At 41.7% G+C, this 25,348-nt stretch overlaps 1 protein-coding gene across 1 annotated transcript in view; it reads right to left on the bottom strand.

Moving 5' to 3' along the window:
* The window catches only part of LOC140493352 (intestinal mucin-like protein), a 99,751-nt gene that overhangs the window by 26,700 nt on the left and 47,703 nt on the right, over positions 1-25,348 (bottom strand). Inside the window, exons 8-9 of the mRNA XM_072591751.1 lie at positions 14,114-14,140; positions 9,294-9,320 (exon numbers count right to left, since the gene is read on the bottom strand). Coding sequence (XP_072447852.1) covers positions 9,294-9,320; positions 14,114-14,140 — 54 coding nt within the window. The remainder of the gene's footprint in view (positions 1-9,293; positions 9,321-14,113; positions 14,141-25,348) is intronic.

Raw genomic sequence — 25,348 nt, 5'->3', positions numbered from 1 at the left:
AAGATAAAGATTTGAGAGTGCTCTCTAATTAACATATCTCAATGGCCCAGAACAAAAGCATAGATATGTCTTTAGCAACCTTAAATTCTGTTGGCATAGTCCAATATAACCAAATAAACAAAAGGGTGGCCTTTGGAGGAAGAAGGGTAGGATTGATTTAGTCTCAATGAGTACCTGACTTCGGATGATCAGGTATGTAGTAGCTTAGAGTTAGGGGTTGTGTAGGTTTAGAGTTATTGATAAGCTATTTAGAATAAAGGTAATGTAGACCATGAATAACTGTTTTTACTATTGCCTGAGCCATATATACCAACTGGGAAGCTGCAGGATAATTGTCGCGTTTCACTTTGTTGGATAAGCAATGACACACCACATTCTGTGAGGATTTTTTTCATTGTTTTGTGAGATGCTTATGACCTAAGCTCAGGCATTCAAACTGTGACCACCCACTTGCATTCATTCATCCACCTTGGAGGTTTGGTGGGAGGTAGATATAACAGCACAATCAGAGTGAGTGTGATGTGGCAGAGAGAAGAGAGTGGCACTTACCCCAGCACAGTGGAGAAGGTCATTGACCTTTGATGGTGATGTTAGCCATTCCACCAGATCACACATGTGGGACAGCCTTGGTGGCATCCTTGGAACAGGCTGCCAGGATCCACTTGGATGACTTTCATTTGCATCATTCGCTAAGCCAGGACCTCCAGTTCTCTGGTGGAGAATCGTGGCGCTACTTTCCCTTTTAAAGAAACCTTCCAGAAATGTTTTTGAGTGGGCAGGATATCTTTAGAATGCCGGTGCTCATCCAGGTGCAGAGGCTGCTTTTAAAGATGACGCAATAGCAAATTCAGTTGATATCTATTGCTTGATAAGTTGTTTCTGGGATTGGAGCATAGAAAGCTTCAATTGGATGTGAGGGATGTGATAGAAGTGGGTTAGATGGTTCATGTGGTGAGTTTGGCAAAAGAACTTACTCAGCTGCATGGTGAAAAATCCTCCAACAAACTATGCAATCTGGACTCAGCCAAAAATATCGTAACATTCAACCATTCTCTTTTAAACATTCTCTTAGAGACAGTGTGACAAAAATAATTTTAATCCGCATGATATAAATGGGAATTGGTGTTTTGTCATTGAAGCAGTTCTTTTTCCTGAAAATTATGGACCTGTGGAACAGGCTGTAGACATTCAGATGAATCCTGATTCACTCACTTCCTTAAAGCCAGAGCTAGGTTTGTTTCTAACTCTAAGATATTATACATATACATAGGTATTGTTTAGGAATAAACACAGTCAGTATCGTCAAGATTGGTCTTGATCACTTCATCAGTTTATAGGGATAATGATGCAGCTTCTATTCCGTTGTTGATTTAATTTTTTTTGGTCTATGCAAGGGATAATCTAATTGTGGGGGTTCATATACAGTGATGCAGTTATGTGAGATAGGTTCAGTGAACTTCTGTCCAGGAGAGTCGTATGTCTGATTCAAGCCCAGCATAGTTTGTGAACAATCTATGGCTGTTTTGCCTTGAGGTGTTTAACCCTTCAAGGTTCACGTATTTTCTCATTTCTCTAGGGTATTGAGTAGTCTGTAATTGGACTCTTAGAGGACATTCTGTTTACTTGGCTGCTGTTCCTTTTTTTCTGTAGACTGCTCTCTCAATGCTCTTCCCTGCTCTGACTTTGTCAGATGTAGCACACAAGTTTGTAAGTAAATTTATAATGTCCTACAAAAAGCTGTCTAGTCATGTCACAATGTAATGGAAGATATGATTAGAAGAAGCATAAGGTCGACTCCTGTGGTATTATTCAAGGTAAGATGGAAGTTTTATGAGAAAAATATTATTGGAGAAAGTCATGGGCGGCACAGTGGTTAGCAGACAGACAGGAGCTCGGATTCAATTCCACCCTTGGTCGACTGTCTGGAGTTTGCACATTCTCCTTGTGTTTGCATGGGTTTCTTCTGAGTGCTCCGGTCTCTTCCCACTATCCAAAGCTGTGCAGGTTGGGGACTGGTGATGCTAAATTGTCCATAGTGTCCAAGGATGTCTGGGCTGGGTAGATTAGCCACTGCAAATACAGGCTTACAGGAATAGGGTTTCGATGGGGTGAATAGCCTGCTTCCACATTGTAGAGATTGTATGATATTACCCGGGACACTGATCAACTGTTACTGAGGATGTATCAATGGTCTGGAAGCATTAAAAGGAGGCAAATTCAGGCTGTTATGAGATGGGATCTGGCACCTAGCTGTGTTTTGTGAGGTTACCAAAGTCTGTAAGCATTAGTTCGGGATAGAGTGAGGAGGGCTGATTGTTGTCTGACTATCTGATATCATTTGAAGAAGATCCAATAGAAAGGAAGTGAGAAACTTTGAAGCAATATTCCTGGAACTAGAAACACTTACAATGAGATTTAGAAATGTATTAGCAGTGATTAGAAATACCAGGGGATGCAAGAATTTTTAAAGGCTTGAGCTAATTTGTTTAAGTCTGTGGGCCCCCTTTTGTTTGTACACTAAGCATTCATGTTAATTTAGAGGGGCCAACTTGCGCTTGGCCTGACAGAGGGGCTTTCAGATTTCTGGTGCTGAGAGATCTGAGGACAGAAATTTGGAACTAGAAGGTATGGAGAGGGGTCCTGACATTTCTTTAATGGAATCACAATTGTCTTTAAAGTACTTTAAAACCAACAGATAGAATACACCAACTGCTTTTCTATTAGTCACCAGATCTTTCAATCTAATCGAAGACTCTTGCAGTGTAATATTTGTTAGTTTTCCAACTTACAAAATGGGGGCAACACTGTGAATTAATTAAGTCACTGTGATGTCTTCACTGCTTATGGTCTGGAGAGGGAATACACACAGATTTTCTCAGTCCATTAATTTACAGACCTATTACATAGCCTAAATTAAAAATTACACAACACCGGATTATAGTCTAATAGGTTTATTTGGAAGTATTAGTTTTCGGAGCCCTGCTCCTTTGTCAGGTAGCTAGTGGGGCAGGATCATAGGACACAGAATTTATAGCAAAAGAACATAGTGTCATACAACTGATGCGATACATTTAACAAACCTTAAGTTATCTCTGGAATGTGACTTGAAAGAAGTTCTCGGATTTACATATTAATAAACTGAAACCTGCAACCCATTCTAAAGGATGAAAGACCTAACAACAATCTAGGTTTGTTAAATATATTGCATATATCGCATATTTGTCCACCCCAGTCCAACACCAGCACCTCCACATCATAGAACCAGACTATTTGGCCCAACCACAGGATCAAGTTCTAAATTGGGGCAAGGCAAATTTTGATGGAATTAGACAGGAGTTTGCAGGGGCTGATTGGTGTAGTTTGTTTGTAAGCACAGGGACCTTCAGCAAGAGGGTGGCCTTTAAAAGTGAGATAGCTAGAGTTCAAAGTCTAAATGTTCGCGTGAGGGTAGAGGGCCATAGGGGAACAAGAGAAACTGAAGCTCTGACCAGAAAAAGGGAGGCATGGCTCAGGTACAGGCAGCTGAGATCCAGGGAATACCTGGATGTATATAGGGGATACAGGAGTTTACTGAAGAAAGAAATCAGGAAGACAAAAAGGGAGCATGAGATAGCCTTGGCTGAGAAGATTAGAACCAAACAGGTTATTTAAGTACATTAAAAGAAAAAGAATAACCAGAGAGGGAATAGGACCCCTCAAGGACCGAAGTGGACATGCATGTGTGGAACCACAGGAAATGGGTGAGGTCCTTAATGAATATTTTTCCTCTGTGTTTACTGTGGAGAAAGACATGAAGACTTGGGAAATTGGGGAAGTCCGTGGTGATATCTTGGGGACAGTCCATAGTAGAGGAGATGTTGGACATATTAGAGCGTATGAAAGTGGATAAATCTTCTGGTCCTGACCAGGTATATCCAAGAACACTGCAAGATGCTAGAGAAGAAATTGCAGGGGCCCTGGCTAATATATCTGCATCATTGTTAGCCACTAGTGAGGTCCCGGAAGACTGGAGGGTAGCAAATGTTATGCCCTTATTCAGGAAGGATATGCAAAGAATAACCTGGGAACTATAGACCATAAGGGGTTTTACAAATATATTAAGGACAAAAGAGTAACTAGGGAGAGAATAGGGCCCCTCAAAGATCAGCAAGGCAGCCTTTGTGTGGAGCCACAGAAAATGGGGAAGACACTAAATGAATATTTTGCACCAGTATTTACTGTGGAAAAGGATATGGAAGATATAGACTGTTGGGAAATAGATGGTGACATCTTGCAAAATGTCCAGATTACAGAGGAGGAAGTGCTGGATGTCTTGAAACGGTTAAAGGTGGATAGATCCCCAGGACCTGATCAGGTGTACCCAAGAACTCTGTGGGAAGCTAGAGAAGAGATTGCTGGGCCTCTTGCTGAGATATTTGTATCATTGATAGTCACAGGTGATGTGCTTGAAGATTGGAGGCTGGCAAATGTGGTGCCACTGTTTAAGAAGGGCGGTAAAGACAAGCCAGGGAACTATTGACCGGTGAGCCTGACCTCGGTGGTGGGCAAGTTGTTGGAAGGAATCCTGAGGGATAGGACGTACATGTATTTCAAAAGGCAAGGGCTGATTAGGGATAGTTAACATGGCTTTGTTTGTGGGAAATCATGTCTCACAAACTTGATTGAGTTTTTTGAAGAAGTAACTAAGAAGATTGATGAGGGCAGAGCAGTAGATGTGATCTATATGGACTTCAGGAAGGCGTTCGACAAGGTTCCCCATGGGAGACTGATTAGCAAGGTTAGATCTCACGGAATACAGGGAGAACTAGCCATTTGGATACAGAACTGGCTCAAAGTTAGAAGACAGAGGGTGGTGGTGGAGAGTTGTTTTTCAGACTGGAGGCCTGTGATCAGTGGATCGGTGCTGGGCTCTCTACTTTTTGTTATTTACATAAATGATTTGGATATGAGCATAAGAGGTACAGTTAGTCAGTTTGCAGATGACACCAAAATTGGAGGTGTAGTGGACAGCGAAGAGGGTTACCTCAGATTACAACAGGATCTGGATCAGATGGGCCAATGGGCTGAGAAGTGGCAGATTGAGTTTAATTCAGATAAATGCGAGGTGCTGCATTTTGGGAAACCAAATCTTAGCAGGACTTATATACTTAATGGTAAGGTCCTAGGGAGTGTTGCTAAACAAAGAGACCTTGGAGTGCAGGTTCATAGCTCCTTGAAAGTGGAGTCGCGGGTAGATAGGATAGTGATAAGGCTTTTGGTATGCTTTCTTTTATTGGTCAGAGGATTAAGTACAGGAGTTGGGAGGTCATGTTGCGGCTGAACAGGACATTAGTTAGGCCACTGCTGGTATATTGCATACAATTCTGGTATCCTTCCTATCGGAAAGATGTTGTGAAACTTAAAAGGATTCAGAAAAGATTTATGAGGATGTTGCCAGGGTTGGAGGATTTGAGCTACAGGGAGAGGCTGAACAGGCTGAGGCTGTTTTCCCTGGAGCGTCGGAGGCTAAGGGGTGACCTTATAGAGGTTTACAAAATTATGAAGGACATGGATAGGATAAATAGACAAAACTAGAGGGCATAGGTTTAAGGTGAGAGGGGAAAGATATAAAACAGACCTAAGGGGCAACTTTTTCACGCAGAGGGTGGTACGTGTATGGAATGAGCTGCCAGAGGATGTGGTGGAGGCTGGTACAATTGCAACGTTTAAGAGGCATTTGGATGGGTATATGAATAGGAAGGGTTTAAGGGATATGGGCTGGGTGCTGGCAGGTGGGACTAGATTGGGTTGGGATATCTGGTCAGCGTGGACAGGTTGGACCAAAGGGTCTGTTTCCATGCTGTACATCTCTATGACTCTAAGTTTAACATCTGTGCTAGGTAAGTTACTTGAGGAAATTCTGATGGATAAGATATCCATGCATTTGAAAAGACTGGGTTTGATTTGGAGTAGTCAGCATGGCCTTTGCATGGGAGATCATACCTCACAAATTTGTTCCAGTTCTTTGATGAAGTGACCAAGAAGGTTGATGAAGGCAGGGCAGTAGTCGTAGTCCACATGGATTTCAGTAAGGCCTTTGATAATGTTCCACATGGTACTCGATTGATTGATTCCAGGGATCTGGCAAATTGGATGCACAGTTGGTTTGATGGTAGGAAGCAGAGGATAATAATGGAAGGATGTTTGTCGGATTGGTGGCCTGTGGCACGTAGTGTGCGTCAGGGGTTGGTGCTGGGCCCATTGCTGTTTGTTATCTATATCAATGATTTGGATGAGAATGTACAAGGCATGGCTAGTATGTTTGTGGATGACACTAAAATAGGTATCATCATGGACAGTGAGGAAGATTATCAGAAATTGTTTCTGGACCGTGATCAGCTGGTGCAGTGGGTCAAGAAATGGCAAACGGATTTAATATAGATAAGTGTGAGCTCTTGCATTTAGGAAAATCAGATCAAGGTCGGAATTTCATGGTGAATGGTAGGGCCTTAAGGAGTGTAAAGGAACAGAGGGACCTTGGAGTTCAGGTGCACAGTTTTTTGAAAGTGGAGTCACAGGTAGACAGTGAAGAAGGCTTTTGGCACACTGGCCTTCATCAGTCAGGGGGTACTGAATACAGAAGTTGGGAAGTTATGTTGCAGTTGTACAGGTCATTGGTGAGGCCGCACTTGAAGTATTTTGTTCACCTTGCTATAGGAAAGATGTTATTAAGCTGGAAAGAGTGTAGAAGAAATTTACAAGGATGTTGCCAGGGCTCAATGGTCTGTGTTATATAGAGATGTTGGACAAGCTAGATTTCTTTTACAGTGTAGGAGACTGAGGAGGGATCTTACAGAATGTGTAAGATCATGAGAAGCATAAATAGGAGACATACACTCAATCTTTTTCCCAGGATTGGGGAATCAAGGACTAGACGGCATCAGTTTAAGATTAGAGGGAAAAGAATAAAAAGGAACCTGAGGGGCAGCTTTTTTACACAGAGGGTGGTATGTATATGGAATGAGCTGCCAGTGGAAGTGTTTGAGGTGGGTACATTAACAACATCTAAAAGACATTTGGACAAATACATGGATAGGAAAGGTTTAGAAGGTTATGGGCCAATTGCAGGGAAATAGGGTTAGTGTAGATGGATATCTTGGTTGGCATGGACTAGTTTGGGCCAAACTAGTTTTGGCCCAAACTATATTGCAGGACAAAATAATTCTTATTAAAAAAAATCTTAACCATCCATGTCAGTGTGTATGCTTCACTCAGGCATCCTTAAATCCTTCATTAAAATCCAATATCTTAACCATCTTTTCACTCCTTCCATAAAAGCTTCTCCAGCTTTCTCTTTAAATGGATCTGTGCTATTCACTTCAATCATTTCCTGTGGTAGTAAAATCCACATAATTAGAACCCTTTGGGTTGAAATGGATAAACACTTGATGGTTTTTAATTATGCTCTTCTCCATGAAGGAAAGTGTTCTCTCTTTATCCACTCTGTAAAGCCTTCCATAATGTTAGTCTATTGTTAGTCACCCCGAACCTTCTTTCTTCAGAAGAAATCAAGCCTGTCACTCCTTTCCTGCTCTGTATATCTGTGTATCAGGTATAATGATGTAAATCTTCTCCACACCCTTACCAGTGCCTGTATTTTTTCTTAATATAGCAACTAGAAATGCATGTAGTACTGTAAGCACTGTCTAACTGAAGTGCAGTATAGGTTTAACATCCTTACTTTAGTTTTCTAGTCCTTTTGAAATAAAGTCTAGTGCTTGGTTGTTTTCCTATAACGTGATAACCTGTGGAAACACTTTTTAGTGATGTATTATTACTGTGCGAAGCCTTTGTTCCTGTAATTCATCCGACCTTCTAAATATTAAGTAACATTCCTATTCCTGCTTTCAAAGTATTCTACCTCACATTGATCTGAGCTTTTTGCCCATACTTCAGGTTTATCAATATGCACTTCTAATTTGTTGTCATGTTGACTATCTACATCTCACCAACTGCACTCCTCTCCCTGCTGATTCACAAATTTAGAAATAGATTTTTTGATTCCAAAAACCAAATCATGAATGTAAATTATGCGTAGCAGTAGTCCTAGTGGATCACCACTCCTTGTTTTCTGGCCCTTTGAATCTACTTGTTATTCTCACACTATACTTTCTATCTTAAATCCAGCTAACAACCTATTCTACCCATTGTACCCTGGCTCCACTTTTCTGGCCTATTCCTTGAGTCTTAATATGAGCAGATCAAAGGCCTTTTGAGAATCCAGATAAAATACCATGAACATTACTATGTATTGGTTACTCTGTTACCATTTCAAATCATTCAAGAATTTCCATTTAGAAATCCATGCTGACTTGTTATAAGTTTATTTTGTTTTGTACACTTTCTTCTATTCACTTCTTAGGTAGGAATTCAATCTTTGTTTTACTCTCAACAACGTTAACCGTTCTACAATTCCTTGGGCATGTTCTGTTCCCTTTCCTAAATCTAAGAGTGACAATAAATTTCTGCCAGTTTTATGATACTACCCTTTAAATGTGTAGTAATGCATCTATATACTACTACCTTTGTTGATTTAAAAAATGCAGAAGGAACTGATTCAGCTCAGGTCTTTTATCTGAGTTAACTCAATTTAATGAATACATCCTTTTTACTCATTTCTAAGGACTTTTACATTTCTCATCTCATCGTTCAAGGCATGTCTACCTAACACTACCTATTTCCCTGATAAACTCCAAAATGAAATAATTATTTAAGAGTACAGGCTAGGTGGATTAGCTATTGGAAATGCAGGGTTATGGGGATACGGTGGGTTTAAGGGAATGGGTCTGTGTGGGATGCTCTTCAGAGGATAGGTGTGGACACAATAGACTGGCTTTTTTCCATACTGTAGTGATTCGATGATTCTATTCTAATGAATAGTTCTGCCACCCATCCTATTGATGTATTATCTTGTTTATCCCTTCATGGTTATATGTCCACTGCAGCCTTTAAAATATTTTGCAAGGTTAGTTTATGTTTCTTGATCATTTAATTTTGTCTATACCTCCTTTCTTTCCTAAGTATTTTTGTGACTTCTCTTCTAGTCTCCTCTTTTGCATCATGCACTTTCCTGCTATGTATTACTTTGCCTCTTTCATAACCCTCACTTTATCCCAATTGTTTTTATTTATCCATCAGCAAGGATTCAAGGGCTCCTGAAATAGTTTACTTAAAAATAATTGGAGAAAAAGGTATTGGAAATCAGAACATCTCCAAATTAAATGCATGTAAAAGCTGAATATCATTTTCCTTACCAGATGAATGATTGTAGTGAAGTTTTTCTGGAAAAATAGGATTATATTTTCAATTAGTATTACAAGGAAAACAGTGAAGATGTTAATAAAGGCTTGAGACAGGAAATGATCATTTACACAAAAACTGTGGTGATGATTTATTTTGTTACGTTTTTGTGTGTTGGAGATACACTTGGTGAACATTACAACAAATGTTAAACTTTGCCTCAAAGGAAAGAGTTCTACAGACTGAGCCTCTGGTGACACTCTAAAATTTAGACATTTTGGAAACTGTGGGAGGACTCAAACATTTGGAGATCATATATATTTAAACCAGCATATTTGTTTTTAACCTGGTGGATAGTACTGAATGTGTTCTTCTGGAAGACAATAATTACAACTGTAATGAAGGAGGAAGATTTTTGGACACACATTTGAAGAATAGTTGGGAAAAAGTAAGTAGTTTCTTGCACAAAAAATGCACAATAGAAAGAGTTAAAACCCACTGATCAGTAATATTTGAAGTAAAAGGAGGCAATGAATTTATCACTGGACTGTTATTACAGAGATCATAGTAATGTTCTGAGATCCTGGATTTGAATCCTGCTTTGGCAGATAGTGGAATTTGAGTTCAGTAGAATAAACTGGAATTAAGAGTCTAATGATGACTATGATTCATTGAAAAAACTCATCTGATTCATTAATTTCCTTCGGGAAGGAAACTGCCATCCTTACCTGGTCTGGCCTACACGTGATTCCAGAATCATAGCAATGTGGTTGACTCTTAATTGTGCTCTGAGCCAATTAGGGATGGGCAAGAAATGCTGACCTAGCCAGTGACACCCTCATTCCATGAATTTTAAAAAACTGCTTGTGGGGCACTTTCAAAGGCGCGAATATTCTATTCAAAATGAACCTCTTGCTTTATTGATAAAATAAGAATGAAGGGTATTTATGGTCATGAAGTTAATGATTGTGGCAGAATATGATTCTGTTACTGATGAGGGTATGTCATGAATGTTCTGTGTTGCACTGTCAAACCTATTCTCGATCTTTTTCATTTTGCTTTGTGGCAGTGCCACATAACATGTACCTAGGCATGTCCAGAGTGAAGACGGGATCTTGTTCTCTGCAAAACCTATATCTGGCCACTCCTATCATTATTGTAGTGGTATTTATGCAACAACATAGTTAAGGAAGAAGTCAAGTAAATGTTTCACTGTACTTGTTATTTCACTATCTGCTGCGGACTCAGTCTGGCAGAAATGTCATTCAGGGTTCAGCTAGCAGTGTTGCAAATGAGTCATTCTTAGTACAAGATATTATGGCACCGTCGTCCAATATATCTTCTTTGTTTCTTCCAAATGGTGTTGAATGAGGAGGAGCATTGATTCATTAGGTGAGGGATGTTAATAGCTGAAAATACAACAATGAGTTCCTTGTACATGCTTAACCTAATGCCATGAGACTTCAAAGTGTCATTGTTGATGACTCCGGGGCCATACTTATCTGACTTTATATCACTGTGCTGCCACTAATGGTGGGTTTTCCTTCAAGTGGAAGAAATTTACTGAAGGAAGTTTTTACAGGAGTCTGAGATGTTGGCTGTATGGTATGAATCTGTGAATGTGTCTATGTTAGCCAGCTGTGTGAGTAGTCTGTGGGACAATTCTTTCAGTTTTGTCACAGCTTTACAGATACTAGTAAAGTGAATGCTGCAGAGTCAACTAGGCTGGGTGATGTTCGCTGTGTCCATTGTCGGGGTCAATGCCAAACAATCTGACTGGTTTTTTTTCACTAATTTGATACATGTTTGTCCTGGGGTGTGCTTTAGAATTATTTTGCCTCAGAGTCCAAATGTCTATACGACTGGACAGAACTGCTAAGTATAAATTTGCACATCGTGGTATGCAAGACACAAACTAAAGCATCAGGAGATCAAAGACAGCCACTGACAATTATGAAGGATTTTACTTGGTGGATAGCAGTTAGCAGGTTTTACTGGAAAAGGAGAATTAAAACGTTAACCAATAACTGGATTGTCATGCCAATAAAACTTCAAAAAGAGATCACAAACAATTTTTTATGTCAAAATTAACCATCTTAGCCATTTAGAAATGAATCTTAATTCCTCAAAACATGGGTACTACCTATGATAGGGGAGTTCAGAACTACAGGGCATAATATTAAGGTGAATGGAGAAAGGCTTAATAAGGACCTAATAGGCAACTTTTTCATACATAGAGCAGTTTATATGTGGAATGAACTGCCAGAGGATGTTGGTGGATGCTGGTTTATTTACAATATTTAAAAGACATTTGGACAGTTTCATGAACAGGAAAGGTTGAGAGGGATACGGGCCAAACACAAGCAAATGGGATTAGATTAGTTTTTGGAAACCTTATCGGCATGGATGAGTTGGACTGAAGGGTCTGTTTTTATGCTCTATGACTGTATGACTCTGCAAGCCTGCCATATCCAGCCATAAACAATTGTGGACAATTAAACAACTACCAGGAGATGGGGGTTCTATAAATATCCTTACTTTAGCCAAGCTCTTTCAGTCTAGGTATGCCCTGTGTACTAAATCTGGGACAATTCCAACCCAACCAGTTCCCATTCTCTTACTGTACTCTCTATCATCAGCAAAACGATGGAAAAGATCTTCAACAGTGTTAAAAAGCAGCACTTGCAAACTCTACCTGTACACACTGGGCCAGGTAAAGAAAGTTATCACAATCTTTGATAGTCAAGGATTCAGCAGCGCTACAAGAACTTAAAAGAAACTGTCACTCTAAAAAGAATGTCACACATTTATATAGCAGCTTTCAGATGACTCAACATCCCACAGCACTTGACCTGGGAGGTGTTATAAAATTATTGAGGGTTATAAAAACAGTGGGTCGAAGGGTATATAAGCACTGGGCTGGAGGCTGTTATAAAATTACTGCGTGGTTACATAAGCACTGGGCTGGGGATAGGGGAGTGTGATGAAAATCTTGCTGCAGTTGCAGTGGAAATAGGAACTCCAGCCAGTGGGTGGGTGTTTTGTAGGCTGTGCGGCCACTGATAGGTCCAGTTCCCAGAGCCATAAGACCCAGTTCGGAGGCAGTCAGGAGACTGAAGAAGTGGTGCTTGGTCCCTGGAACTGTGTGAACAGGAGAGCTCAAGTGAAGCTTAAGATGGTACGATCAGGTGAGGGAGGATAGGGAAGGGAGGAAGGGTAGGTAGGCAGTTGTGTGCTCAGGCAGTTATAGACCAGGTTATGTGACTCATTACATGTTTTATGTAATCATAAAATGGAAGTCTGACTTATGGCAAGTCTGGGGTCATTAGGTTAGGCACAACTGTGCATAGCAGGAAGGATCGCAGCTGCCTGACTAGATTTTACAAATCCCCTGGGAAGAAAAATGTACCAATACCATTATCCTTGACCATTGAGGCACTGATTACTCTTGATCAGTAATCAAGAGTACGATGGGCTGGGCACTTTGTCTGAATGACTGACATGAAACTCCCAAGCAGACTTTCTACTTCCAGCTTCAAAACAGTAGGTGAGCTCCAGGTGGATAGAGGAACTGCTTCAGCCATACCCTCAAAGCCTCACTGACAAAAGTGTAGCTTCCAACAGACACCTGGAAATCACTGGCCCTAGACCGCCCAAAGTGGAGGTGGAACATCCTGGAATCACCTTGAGACATGCCGTCGGGAAAAAGCGGAAGCCAGGTGAAAACAGTGAAAGGAGCACACTAACACATCAATGGCCCATACACTTCCTGCGACCACCTTCAGCCCCAAGTGTAATAGAGCCTGCGGTAGCTGCATTGGTCTGTATAGCCACCTACAGACTTACCCTGACAGTGGAAGAGAGTTGTCCAAGGGATCGCCAATCCTGTGCCATCCTGTCCTGGTATGAAATTTAAAATGATAAACTTTGCCCCAACGCAAAGATTTCTACCAACTAACTCCCTGCTGACACTTAGATTTGGACATTTTAGAAAGTAGGGCCTGAGTCAAAAAACAAAGGGTTTAAAGATATTCACACAATTGTATGGATTTAGTCACCTGGTGGATAGTACACAGTAGGTCTTTCTAGAAAAGAAGAATTAAAGCTTAACCAATATTAAACAGAATGGAAATGGTTTGACATACACCCATGCTTAAAAACCGAATAGGAAAATTATGAGATAATATTTTTAGATGAAACTATTATACAAACACCTGATGCCTGCCTGTCAGAATGGCAGGACATTAAACTACTATCCATTTCTCTGGACTATGGAAACCACACTGATTTGGGTGGCAGCCTCAGACCAGGCTGGTAGTGGTTGGTGAATGTGGTCTCCATTGCTGGTTGTTGAGAGAGAAAATGCCCTTTCTCTGCACCACCAAGTCCACCAGGACCTGAAGGTCCCTGTTGGAGAACTGCAGCACCATTTACTCTTCACCGACACTTCCTGCATGTCTGCTACTGAGTATGGCAGTTTTAGAATATCAGTGTTTGTCTGGGTGCATTGCAGCCTACTAAAATATGATAAAGATGTTGGTGTTTCAGTAGATTTCAGGTGAATGTGAGTTCTTTTGAAAAGGCACCTGGTTACATGGGGCTAAGATTGGGCAAGTGGGGTGTCATAGGGAATGTAAAGAGATAAAGAGTAAGATACAGAGAGGGATCTCCCTGGTGAGAGGCCTTCCAAAAAACATGACAACACTGACACGCAGTTAAACAAACATAATCAACTGGGCCTCGCACGTAGCTTACATTTTGGAAATATTGCAACCATGTGCATCAGTCAAATCATTCGAAGATCAACAATCGTCACTGGGCATGTGTACTTTACCTGGTGGATAGTAAATAATAGGCCTTTCTGGAAAAGAAGAAATAAAATAATCAATGGCAGTGGAGTTTGCTTAACATACACAAGTTTAAACCAAAAGAAAGGAAAAAAGAAAGCAATTTCTGATTCATGGCTGACACAAACCAACAAATGATGACCAGTAGTCAGAATGGAACAGTTTTCAGGAACAGAGAATGAAGGCTGCAAAACGAGATTCAAAATGGCTTCTCTAATCTTATACATTTGTGAAGCACACTAGTTGTGATGCATGTCAAACTGATCCAAAATAATTCTTGTCAATTTAGCAAACTAAATGATTACAGTGCATATATTAAGAAACCTCTCACCAATTCAATTTTGGGGCATTGTCATTGTCTGTGAATTTACACTGAGCCATTGTTGTGGTTCTGTTCACTGAGCTGGGAATTTGTCTTGGAAACGTTTCGTCCCCTGTCTAGGTGACATCCTCAGTGCTTGGGAGCCTCCTGTGAAACGCTTCTGTGCTGTTTCCTCCGGCATTTATAGTGGCCTGTCTCTGCCGCTTCCGGTTGTCAGTTCCAGCTGTCCGCTGTAGTGGCCGGTATATTGGGTCCAGGTCGATGTGTTTGTTGATAGAGTCTGTGGATGAGTGCCATGCCTCAAGGAATTCCCTGGCTGTTCTCTGTTTGGCTTGCCCTATAATGGTAGTGTTGTCCCAGTCGAATTCATGTTGCTTGTCATCCGTGTGTGTGGCTACTAAGGATAGCTGGTCGTGTCGTTTCGTGGCTAGTTGGTGTTCATGGATACGGAACTGACAACCGGAAGCGGCAGAGACAGGCCACTATAAACGCCAGAGGAAACAGCACAGAAGCGCTTCACAGGAGGCTCCCAAGCACTGAGGATGTCACCTAGACAGGGGACGGAACGTTTGCAAGACAAATTCCCAGCTCGGCGAACAGAACCACAACAATGAGCACCCGAGCTACAAATCTTCTCCCAAACTTTGAACACCTACGGGCGAGAGACGCTAAGACAAGCCAGGAAATGGGAATCCTGTGCCAACCGCCTAAGCGCCACATACGAACAACTCCGGTTCCTGCATGAATGCCGAAAGAATCAAATCCTTCCACCATGTGTCAGATATAGACCACCAGTCAACAATCCACAAGCCAGGGACACAGCCAGGCAGAACGGACTCAGGATGATCCAGGTAATGATTACAGATGCTCACAACAGACTACACAAATACTGACAAGAAATTGCGTGCCAAAAATCGTTAATTTCAAAAACCACCAATCAGGAATGGACCCGGACCATAGAACAGGCCATCACCATAGGACAGAACAGGACAACACACCGCAAAAAAACGGCACTAAAAGAAAAAATGGCCAAACTAACACACAACGAAGAGGACACCACAACACACACCTGGGTTAAAAACCTCTCCCACAGACAGGTCACAGACACGGAAAGAACAATACTGGCCAAGGGACTCAACTACAACCACAGGGACGCCAAGACAGCAGACTTCCTAGCAGCACTAGAATGCACACTCAGGAACAATGGACTGACAGAAGAGACACAACAAACAGTGAGACAAAGTATCGTATCGCTGATAACAAGAAAAAGACAAACACATAACCTCAACACCAAGGAGAGGGAAGCACTAAAATCACTAAGAAACGATAAGAACATAATCATACTACCAGCAGACAAAGGCAGAATGATGGTCATCCTGGACAAAGCAGACTACATCCAAAAAGCACAACAACTACTTGCAGATACCAACACCTACCAAAAGAGGGAGTTTGACCCAATCCCACAGCTCACCAATAGGATAAACAACACACTGAGGAATCTACAAAAAAACGGACAGATAACCAGGTCTGACCTACAAAGAATGAAACCTGAAAGCAACAACACCCCCAGATTCTATGGACTACCCAAAGTGCACAAACCAGACATCCCACTCAGACCCATAGTATCACTACGAGGGACACCATCACACAAACTGTCTAAAGAACTACAGCAGAAACTGAAACACCTGATTAGTGGATCCAGACAATCTATACATTCGACACAGGAATTCTTGGACATCATCAGAAATATACACATAGACAAGGAAGAAACTATGGTCTCATTTGATGTAACGGCACTGTTCACCTCTATCGACAAAACCCTAGCCAGAGAAACAATAGCCAACCTGCTGGACAGACATAACAGACAACAGGATGTTGAACCTTTCAACAAAGACTGCATACTTAAACTACTGGACTTATGCCTCACAACACACTTCACATTCAACAACCAGATATACGAACAAATCAACGGAATACCCATGGGCTCACCGATCTCTGGACTCATAGCAGAAGCAGTAATGCAAAAGTTAGAACAAACAGTCTTACCGCAAATTCAACCCAAACTCTGGGTCAGGTATGTGGATGACACCTTTGTAATAATTAAAAACACAGAAATAGAGAACACACACCAGATCATCAACGCCACACTCACAGGAATCCGATTCACTAGAGAGGAAGAAAAGGACAACCAACTCCCATTCCTAGACGTGATGGTACAGAGAACACTGAACGGAGAATTCACCACAAAGGTTTACAGGAAAGCCACACACAGAGATCAAGTCCTAAACTATGAAAGCAACCACCCCAACACACACAAACGAAGTTGCATCAAGACACTATTCAAAAGGGCCACAACACACTGCAGCACACCAGAATTGCAAAAAGAGGAAGAGGGACACCGATACAAGGTATTCGCCAAAAACGGATACCCTCGCAATTTCATCAACAGATGCCTAAGGGAGAGACAACGGAACGAGGACATGCCGCAACCCAAAGGACTAGCCACAATACCATACATCAGAAGCATTTCCGAACTGACAGCCAGACTACTGTGACGACTAGGGCTCATAACAACACACAAACCCACAGCCACTCTCAGACAACAACTCACCAGAACGAAGGACCCGATACCCAACATGAGCAAAACCAATGTAGTGTACAAAATCCCATGCAAGGACTGCACAAAACACTACATAGGACAAACAGGAAGACAGCTAACGATCCGTATCCATGAACACCAACTAGCCAAGAAACGACACAACCAGCTATCCTTAGTAGCCACACACACACACAGATGACAAACAACATGAATTTGACTGGGACAACACTACCGTTATAGGGCAAGCCAAACAGAGAACAGCCAGGGAATTCCTAGAGGCATGGCACTCATCCACAGACTCTATCAACAAACACATCGACCTGGACCCAATATACCGGCCACTACAGCAGACAGCTGGAACTGACAACCGGAAGCGGCAGAGACAGGCCACTATAAATGCCGGAGGAAACAGCACAGAAGCGCTTCACAGGAGGCTCCCAAGCACTGAGGATGTCACCTAGACAGGGGTTGAAACGTTTGCAAGACAAATTCCCAGCTTGGCAAACAGAACCACAACAACGAGCACCCGAGCTACAAATCTTCTCCCAAACTTTTTATACACTGAGCCAATACTAATCCTTGACAGTAACTTTGGCGCAATCTAGCAGTTCTCCCAAAGAAACCACATAAAGAGTAATTTGCCCTTGATCCAAGAGTCAAAGAAACCCTTTGAATGATCTACTTCAAGGGTCAATGATGGTGATTCCAAGGAAAGCAACTGGCCCAAGTGGAGTCCCTGGCCATGCACTCAGATCCTGTCTGGACCAGCTGGCGAAAATATTTGCTGACATCTTTGACCTTTCATTGCTACAATCAGTTGCGAATGCTCATGAGTCTGCATGCTATCAGCAGATCTGAGCAGAAAATAGTGATGTCATCCATCTTCAGAGAGGCTTTGACCTGCAGACTCTGCTGCCTAGAACAATCACCCTTCTCAGGCTTGTATCCTTCCTAATGGACTTAGCAAAAGACTCTATACAACACACAAACAAGGCAGAAGAGAATGGGCAGCCCTGCCGGACTTCAGATGTGATCAGGAAGTTTGCAGATTGCATTGGTGTTACTCTACATCTCAAACCAGCTATCCAGCCAACAGAGATAAACCAACCCTACCTAATATCTCACAGCACACTTATGTTGATTAAGTAAACTAAAGCATAGCCACTCCAAGTAATGTAAAAATGCAGGGTCAATTTGTGCACTGTGAAATCCCATGAATTAAATGTGATCAGTTTTTCTGATGTTCATTCAGGGATAAATAATGACCATGCCTTTGTGAACGACTCATCTGTTCCATTTGGAAATAATGCTAGGGAACTAATGCAGTGACCTGAGAGGAAAGGTCCCTTAAGGTTTCTTGCAAAGGACAGTACATCTGAAAATGATGCATCCTCTCAGTACATAGAACAGAACATACAACATATAATTTTACAGAGGTAAAAATAATGACAGCAGATGCTGGAAACCAGATTCTGGATTAGTGGTGCTGGAAGAGCACAGCAGTTCAGGCAGCATCCAAGTAGCTTCGAAATCGACGTTTCAGGCAAAAGCCCTTCATTCCTGATGAAGGGCTTTTGCCCGAAACGTCGATTTCGAAGCTACTTGGATGCTGTCTGAACTGCTGTGCTCTTCCAGCACCACTAATCCAGAATATAATGTTACAGCACAGTACAGGCCCTTTGGCCCTCGATGTTGCACTGACCTGTGAAATTAATCTGATACCTATCTAACCTGCACAGTTCCATTATTATCTGTAAGTATGTCCAATGCCCATTTAAATGCCCTTAATGTTGGCAAGTCTACTACTGTTACAGGCATCATGCCTCTACTACTCTCTGAATAAAGAAACTACCCCGATATCTGTCCTAAATCTATCATCCCTCAATTTAAAGCTTTGTCTCCTCATGCTAACCTTCACCATGCGATGAAAAAGGCTCTCACTGTCCACCCTATCTAACCCTCTGCTTATCTTATACGTCTTGATTAAGTCACCTCTCAACCTTCTTCTCTCTAACGAAAACAGCCTCAGTTCCCTCAGCTTTTCCTTGTAAGACCTTCCTTCCATACCAGGCAACATCCTAGTAAATCTCCTCTGAAACTTTTCTAAAGATTCCACATCTTTTCTATAATGCGGTGACCAGAACTGCATGCAATACTCCAGGTACGGCCTTACCAGTGTCTTATACAGCTGAAGCATGACCTTGTGGCTCCGAAACTCAACCCACCTACCAATAAACGCCAACACACAATATACCTTCTTAACAACCCTATCAACCTGCGTGGCAACTTTCAGGGATTTATGCACCTGGATACCAATTTCTCTGTTCATCTACTCTGCCAAGAATTTTACCATTAGCCCAGTACTCTGCATTCCTGTTACTTCTTCGAAAGTGAACTACCTCATACTTTTCCGCTTTAAAATCCATTTGCCACTTCTGAGCCCAGCTCTGCATCTTATCTATTATCCTTCTGTAACCCACAACATCCTTTGGCACTATCCACAATTCTGCCAACCTTAGCGTCATCCGCAAATTTACTAATCCTTCCTTCTAGGCCCACCTCCAGATCATTTATAAAAATGACACACAGCAGCGGCCCCAGAATAGATCCTTGCGGCACACCACTGATAACTCAGCACCAGGATGAACATTTCCCATCAACCATCACTCTCTGTCTTCTTTCAGTTAGCCAATTTCTGATCCAAACTGCTAAATCACCTTCAATCCCGAAACTCTGCATTTTATGCAATAGTCTACCACATGGAACCTTATCAAAAGCCTTACTGAAGTCCATATACACCACATCAGCCACCTTAACTTCATGCACCTGTCTTGTCACCTTCTTAAAGAACTTAATAAGGTTAGTGAGGCAGGACCTACTCTTCACAAAACTGTGTTAATTATCCCTAATCAAATTATTCCTCTCCAGATGATTATAAATCCTATCTCTTATAACCTTTTCAACATTTTGCCCACAACCGAAGTAAGGCTCAGGGTTGTCCCAACTCCCCTTCTTAAATAAGGCAACTACATTTGCTATCCTCGAGTCTTCTGGCACTACTCCTATTGACAATGATGACATAAAGCCCGAAGTCAAAGGCTCTGCTATCTCTTCCCAGGCTTCCCAGAGAATCCAAGGATAAATCCCATTCAGTCCAGGGATCTTCCAAAATTTCTAACACCTCTTCTTTGTCAACCTCAATCCCATCTAATCTTGTAGTCTGTATCATTGTATTCTCACTAACATTGCCCTTTTCCAGTGTGAATACTGACAAAAAGTATTCATTAAGCACTTCCCCAGGTCCTCAGATTCCACACACAACTTTTCACTACTATCTTTGATTGGCCCTAATCTTACTTTCGTCATTCATTTATTGCTGATATACCTATAGAAGGCCTTCAGGTTTTTCTTGATCTTAGCCATCAACAACTTCTCATGTCCCCTCTTCTTAGACCTCTCTTTAAATCTTTTCTGGTTAACTTATAACTCTCAAGTCCCCTAACTGAGCTTTCACATTTCATCCTAACAAAAGTCTTCTTCTTCCTCTTGACAAGAGCTTCAACTTCTTTAGTAAACCATGGCTCCCTCTCTTGACAACTACCTCCCTGTCTGACAGATACATACTTATCAAGCACCCGCAGTAGCTGTTCCTTGAATACTCTTCACATTTCAAGAGTGTTCATCCCCTGCAGTTTCCTTCCCCATCCTATGCATTCTAAATCATGCCTAATTGCATTGTAATTGCCTTTCCCCTAGTTATACCTCTTTACCTGCAGTATATACCTATCCCTGCCCAGTACTACTGTAAAGATAACCGAATTATGGTCACTATTGCCAAAGTGCTCACCTAGCTGGCCAGGTTCAGTCCCCAGTACCAAACCCAACATGGCATCACCCCTTGTTGGCCTGTCTACATATGCACAGTAGTGCATCACAGCGTCACCTAGAATGCTACAATCGAGCAAGAGGCAATTTTTGTGGTGGAGTGGTATAATGCAAACAGCTAACATCCACTTGTCAAAACAGCATCAATGGACATCAGTGTGGATCAAGAATGTACACACTTAAACATTGATGAGCCTGTCTGTTTTTATCTGGTGAATAGTGTAGAGTAGGTTCTTCTAGAAAAATGTGAATTCAAACACTAATAAATTTTAAACAAGATGGTAACTGTTAGACATGTGCATGTTGAAAGAACAGCTGGAGAGGATTAATAATTTCTTACTGAAGAATTGTGCAGTAGAAAATGGCAAAAACTACTGATCAGTGCTGTGAGGGGATTGAGTATACAACTGCACAATTGCAGGGTCTGGAAAGATTTCAGGGGCTGAATATTCCAATCAAGGTGAATCCTCTGCTTTACTGGGAAAAAGATAATGTACACTACTCATCATTAATGACTTTTAAGAAACTTGGATAGGATAGGTATGGAGGGATATGGACCAAATGCAGGCAAATGGAACTTGTTTAAATTGTGGCAGCTTTCATGCTGTAGATCTCCATGACTCTGTGATTCTATGAGAGTGAGATTAAAGACTCTGACTGAATAGAATTCTGCTCGTGCTCCTGATGGTGGACAGTATATCATGTTTGTCACATTTTGCACTGCAGTAGACGTTCTGAATCTGGACTTTAGAATGGTGGAAGTTACAAACAACATGATGCAGTGTGTGCTCAATATGAAGACAATGATATTTCTATATAAGGACTGTCCACATGTCATCCTGAATATTACTGTCATTTATACAGGTATCTGCAAAAACTAGAAGGTGAGGCAGAGCTCAAGTAGCTTTCTCTCATGCTCAGTCTCTTGCCACCTGATAACAATCAGTCTGGCTGATTTGCCCTCCAGCAATAAGCCAGTAGTTCTGCCGTATTGAATAATTCTTGATAAAGGATATTGCAGCCCTACATCCATTCTACATTCTTTGCTTTTACCAAACAGACTGTAGCATCCAACACTTGGAAGGTGGTTTCCTTGTACAATTTGACTCAAATACATGAGCTTTCAAGGGGTCCATATCCACTATTCTGAACAACCACGGCCATGCACTCCTGACTTTGTACCACTGTGCTGCTACCTCTTGCAAATATTCCTACTAGTGGGACAGGGCATACTTTGGAACATTGTTGGGGGATGCTGGGGTGTTGCCTAAAAGGTATGACTGTGTGAGGGTGACTGTGAAATCTGTCATATGACAATTCTGTAGGACAGATCTCACAACATGTCACAAGTCAGTGGATGGTGATGAATTGAACTTTGCAGTGTCAACTGGACTATGAGTGACTTTGCCAAGGTCAATGCCAGATAGCCTGTCTGTTCACTTCTTTTGGATTGTTGACACTTGTTTGCCTTGGAGTAAAGTTTAAATTTACTATGCATCAGATACAAAATTTCTGCAAAGTGAGCCACTGCTGACACTTTTTGGACATATTACAATCCTAGGTAGCAGTCATCATTAGGAGAGTAACAGTATTCAACCATGAGCATCTACACTTTTACCTGGTAGATAGTAATTGGTAGGTTTTTCTTGAAGAGAGAGTTAAATCTTGAATCAATGGCAGGATGATAATTGTTTGACATATCAAAATTTAAACAACAGAAAGGAAAAACACAAAGCAATATAACAAAAGTCATTCATACAAATAGTTGATGCTCACTTGTCAGAAATGATGCACATTCCTGCAACGGAATCTGCAAAACAGGCTAAAGTGACTGAGAAGTACATAGCTGCAATACTGGAGGTAACTGTGTGCCAACCTGATCTAAATATTATCAATCTCACAATAAATCAAAATAGATATCACACACTTTATGAGAATCTCTCACCATTTCAGTTCTGTGGCATGGTCAAAGTGATTGCCTGGATATTTACACTGTATCAACACTAATCTTGGCACAATCTGGCAGTGCTCCCAAACAAAAAGCATGAAACAACATGTCTTGACCTCATTATGAAGTTTTGGGAAAGTATTACAAATAATGCAATTAATTCTTTCTCAAGGGTCAATGGACAGCTTCAGTATATTATCAGAACTTTTACACAGTCTTGGTGAGTTTTGTGTTAGAAAGTTAACTCATTTGAATAATTTGTGTACATGCCTTGCATATTGCACCAAGTACTGGAAGTATCACAATCCGTTGATAGTTGGGGATTCAGCAGCTATTTGAGTGCTTGAACAAAACCGTTTCTTTATTCGCTCGTGGGACATGGGGCATGGTTGCTAGCCAGCACTTATTGCTCTTCCATGGTTTCCCTTGAGATACACAGAATCCCTACAGTGCAGAGAGAAGCCATTTAGCCCGGGTCTGCACCAACCCTCAGAAGAGCATTCCGCCTAGACTCACACCCTTACCTTATCTCTGCAACCCTACATTTTCCATGGCTAACCCACCTAGCCTACATATCCCTGAACACGAGGGACAATTTAGTGTAGCCAATGCACCTAATCTGAGCACCTGGCAGAAGCCCACTCAAAAAACAGGGAGAATGTGCAAACTGCACACGGACAGTCAACCAAGGGTGCAATCAAACCCTGGCACTGTAAGGCAGCAGTGTTAACCATTGTGTCACCATGAGAAGGTGGTGGTAAGCTGCTTTCTTGAATTGTTTCACCCAATGATAGAGAAGTATCAGTAGTGTATTTCCAAGCTAGGATGGTGAGCAGTTTGAAGGGGAACCTGCAGGTGATGGTGTTCTTATATATGTGCTGCCCTTGTCCTTCTAGATGGAAGTGGTCATGGGCTTGGAAGGTGCTGTCTAAGGATTTTTGGTGTATTACTGCTGTGCATCTTGTAGATAGGACCCACTTCTGCTACAGAGCATCGACAGAGGATGGATTGGATGTTTGTTGATGTGGTGCAAATCAAGCAGGCTATTTTGTCCTGGATGGTGTCAAGCTTCATGAGTGTTGTAGGAGCTACACCCAACCAGGAAAGTGGAGAAGTAAGAGATGATTTACTTGCTGCAGTATTCCTAGCCTTTGATCTGCTTTTGTAGGCACTGTATTTAGATGGTGAGTCTAGTTGAGTTTCTGACAAATTGTAACCCCTAGATGTTGATAGTGGGAGATTCAGAGATGGTAACACCATTAAATGTCAAGGACAATGGTTAGATTGACTTTAATTGGAGAAGCTAATTGCCTGGTATTTGTGTGGTGCAACTGTTACTTGCTACTTATCAGCCCAAGCATAGATATTGTCCAGCTCTTGTTGCATTTGAACATAGACTGCTTCAGTATTGGTGCAGTTGTGAATGGTGCTGAATATTGTGCAATCTTCAGTGAACATCCCCAGGTCTGACCTTACAATGGACAGAAAGTCACCAAAGAAGCATCTGAAGATGCTTGGGTCTGAAATACTACCCTGAGGAACTCCTGCAAAGATTTCCAGAAGCTGAGATAACTGACCTCCAACAACACCTATCTTCCTATATGCAAGGTATGACTCCAACCAGTGGAGAGCTTGCCCCTTAATATGCATTGACTCCAGTTTTGCTTAGGCTCACTTGGTCAAATATGGCCTAGTTGTCAAGGTCTGTCACTCTCACCTTTCATCTGGAATTCAGCTCTTTTGTCCATAGAGCTGTCCAGCATGGAAACAGATCCTTCAGTCCAGCTCGTTCATGTTGACCAGATATTTTAAATTAATCTAGTCCCATTGCCAGCATTTGGCCCACATCCCCCTAAACTGTTCCTATTCATTTACTGATCCAGATGCCTTTTAAATGTTGTAATTGTATCAGCCTCCATCACTTCCTTTGGTAGTTCATTCCATACATGCACCACCCCCTGCACGAAAACGTTGCCCCTTAGATCCCTTTTAAATCTTTCCCCTGTCTCCGTAACCACTCAGCCACCCTGGGAAAATGATCTTGGCTATTCACTGTATCTATGCTACTTATGATTTTATAAACCTCCATGGTGGCACGATGGCTCAACGTTTGTACATTCTCCCCGTGTCTGCGTTGGTTTCCTCCCAAAATCAAAACGTGTACAGGTTAGGTGAATTAGCCATGCTAAATTGCCAATAGTGTTTAGGGATGTGTAGGCTAGGTGCATTAGTCAGGGGTAAATATAAGGTAGGGGAATGGGGATGAGTGGGTTACTCTTCGGAGGGTCGGTGTGGACTTGTTGGGCCGAAGGACCTGTTTCCACACTGTAGGGATTCTAAGGTCACCCCTCAGCCTCTGATGTTTTAGGGAAAGTAGCTTCAGCCTCTCCCTATAGCTCAAACCCTCCAACCCTGGCAATATCCTTGTAAATCCTTTTTGAACCTTTTCAAGTTTCACAACATCCTTC

This window comes from Chiloscyllium punctatum, chromosome 22 (assembly GCF_047496795.1).
Source record: "Chiloscyllium punctatum isolate Juve2018m chromosome 22, sChiPun1.3, whole genome shotgun sequence".
NCBI classification, from domain to species: Eukaryota; Metazoa; Chordata; class Chondrichthyes; order Orectolobiformes; family Hemiscylliidae; genus Chiloscyllium; species Chiloscyllium punctatum.
Note: the sequence above shows the minus strand (reverse complement) of the source record. Positions and strands in the feature narration are given on the sequence as shown.